The 2500-nt window shown below is 33.2% G+C and overlaps 1 protein-coding gene across 1 annotated transcript in view; it reads left to right on the top strand.

The window, feature by feature from the left end:
• The window catches only part of LOC135225166 (uncharacterized), a 12102-nt gene that overhangs the window by 9504 nt on the left and 98 nt on the right, over window positions 1-2500 (top strand). The window contains exon 6 of the mRNA XM_064264405.1: window positions 1716-2500. This exon is cut by the window's right edge and continues 98 nt beyond it. Coding sequence (XP_064120475.1) covers window positions 1716-1746 — 31 coding nt within the window. The 3' untranslated portion in view covers window positions 1747-2500. The remainder of the gene's footprint in view (window positions 1-1715) is intronic.

The raw sequence follows: 2500 nt of genomic DNA, 5'->3' as shown, positions 1-2500 counted from the left end.
GAGTTTTCTAACATTAAAAACCATGCTGCTATATGCAAAATAGAGGTCTTGAAACAGCATTTCTCTATTATTGGATATACAAAGGACCCAGATCATCTAACTACTCTGGAGTCATTATTTATTAAAAGGCTAGTTCCCTCTTTGAACAATCACACCACGGCTTCCCCTCTGTATTTGGCATAGCTGACTTTTTGTTTGGGACGTCAGGTTTTGCTATTCCTTCTTCGTCTTTAGCCTTGGATGGTTGGTGTCTTAGTTCTCGCTCTCTTTTTACAGTGTTTTAAAGAATTTTTAACTTTTAACTTCTGCTTTTCTTTTTAAACCATTAATTTTTAACTACCTTGTAATTTAGGGAATTCCTTTATATAATGTATTTACTTTTATTGTTCACAGACTGATGATGCACCAAGAATTGTGTGCGAAACGTTTTTAATAAACTATGGCCTTCTACTGATGTATTATGGAACCCCCTGAAGTATTGTTATACATATATATATTATATATATATAATATATTATATCTATATAGATATATATATATATATATGTATATATAAACATATTTTATATATATGTAATATATTTAGTTGTATTCTTCTCAGTCACGAAGATGAAATACCTCGATGTACAACCACAATGAAAATGGAGAAGGCAATAGAGAGTAAAAAGGACACAGTTCTCAATTTGTCCCAACAGTTTCGCTTTCCATCAGACCTCTTCCGGGGAACTTTATTGACTAATCAGTTTAAGATATAACAAACATATTTTCCATTTAACTTCAAGACTTACATAAAACATATATAAGTAAAAATGGTTAATGGTATTTGCAACTGTTACAGGGTAATATAAAATAAAAAAAATTGTGTAGTCAATAGTCCGTCCAACAGAAAGGGTTAATAGTCTAAAAAGTTGAAATAGGTAATTGAGTGAATACCTAAGTCGGTATACTATACTGCATAATTTGGACTGATTTTTCATGATGTGTAGCAAGAGCGGGTCTCTCTTGAATAAACCTACTTAGTAAACCATTAAAGTTATTGTTTACGCTATATTGGATACAAGCCGTTTCTAAAATTATTGTTTCTGAACATGATTCTCACTTTAAGACCACTGAACTGGATAGGAACGATGTTTCTTTGATCAGTAGCGATACTATACAGGCCTGTGCGGGTAGTGGAGGGAGGGGTGGGGTTGAGGTGTCGGGGGGTCGAACGACAACCCCCCCAAAATTTCTGGAAGTCCATATTTTCTGTGACTATCTTTTTCATTGAACGGTACTTACAAAGTAATACAAATAACAATCTTTTGTTTTTTTTGGCAAGTCTCTTTTTGTAAATTTTGTTATTAAACATTAACATCATTCTTTAGTAGTAGGAAATACATGAGTGATAATAGGAATATGATATATATCCTAATATGCCAATGACATTGTTAATATAATATATTAATATATATAATATTATGATAATAAGAAAAGGTCTAGTTTTGGGAAAAAAGACCCCTCCCCCATAAAAAAAAAAAAAAACCTGGGTACGGGCCTACTATTCTCATGTTCTGCAAATCCGTCTCTCAACAATTTTTGCTGATTGTCCAATTCACAATTTATTGCAACCAGAAGAAATTTTGTGCACTACTCCGTTCTCGCTATTAATTATATCAGGGTATAAGCGAAATAAACACTTTTTTTTTTTAACTCCCTCCTCAAAACTTTTCCAGACTGAGTGAAAGTGACATCTGGCGGTTCTAAGTGGAAACACGGTATCCCCTGTTCATCAATCGGCAACACTCTTTGTCACGGCACTCCCGAGAAATGAAGACCAGTGTTGCCAATTGGTACCAGTTTACCCTATAACTGGGTATAGGACTTACACAAAACTGTGGAAATAAGTGAAATTAGCGTATCTATTTGTAGCATGTATACATATTAGAGCAATTTTATAATTATTGCATTATACTATGACAGCTAGAATTCATGGAAACAGTTGTAAATGCATCGGCATATGTGTGAAGCTCCACTAAATTGGCAACGATGATGAAAACTGCCTCACAGGTTATGCACAGAAGCCGGAGATCCTTAACGATAGACGATTTATATAATTAATAAAATAAATTCGCTAAAATGGGGAATGGTTAAGTGGGAAGAATGTCCTGTTGTTATTATGTTCATTGAGGAGGAAATTGTAAGATTTATTCTTATGTTCCTTAGCTAAAAAGTTTTAAATGTTTAAAAATGATTAGACAGTAAAAGTTCATGCCCTTGCCAGATGTGACCAAACAGTAAAATGAAGTGTTGACCTTTTCATTTTTTAATGAGGGAAATTCGAGAAATATATTTTCTATGTTACCCTAGTCAAAGTTTCAAATGAGCTACTCACATAACTCAGTTGTTTACTAATGGACTAAACTTGCTGTTTGTGAGAGAATATAAAGTTATATTATGTTTCCAGTGAATGATGTCATTTTGAAGAAGGTTAGTGTGCCTCTCATTACTAGAATTAAAT

This window comes from Macrobrachium nipponense, chromosome 13 (genome assembly GCF_015104395.2).
Source record: "Macrobrachium nipponense isolate FS-2020 chromosome 13, ASM1510439v2, whole genome shotgun sequence".
Lineage (NCBI taxonomy): Eukaryota > Metazoa > Arthropoda > Malacostraca > Decapoda > Palaemonidae > Macrobrachium > Macrobrachium nipponense.
This window is presented reverse-complemented; position numbering and strand designations above follow the sequence as displayed.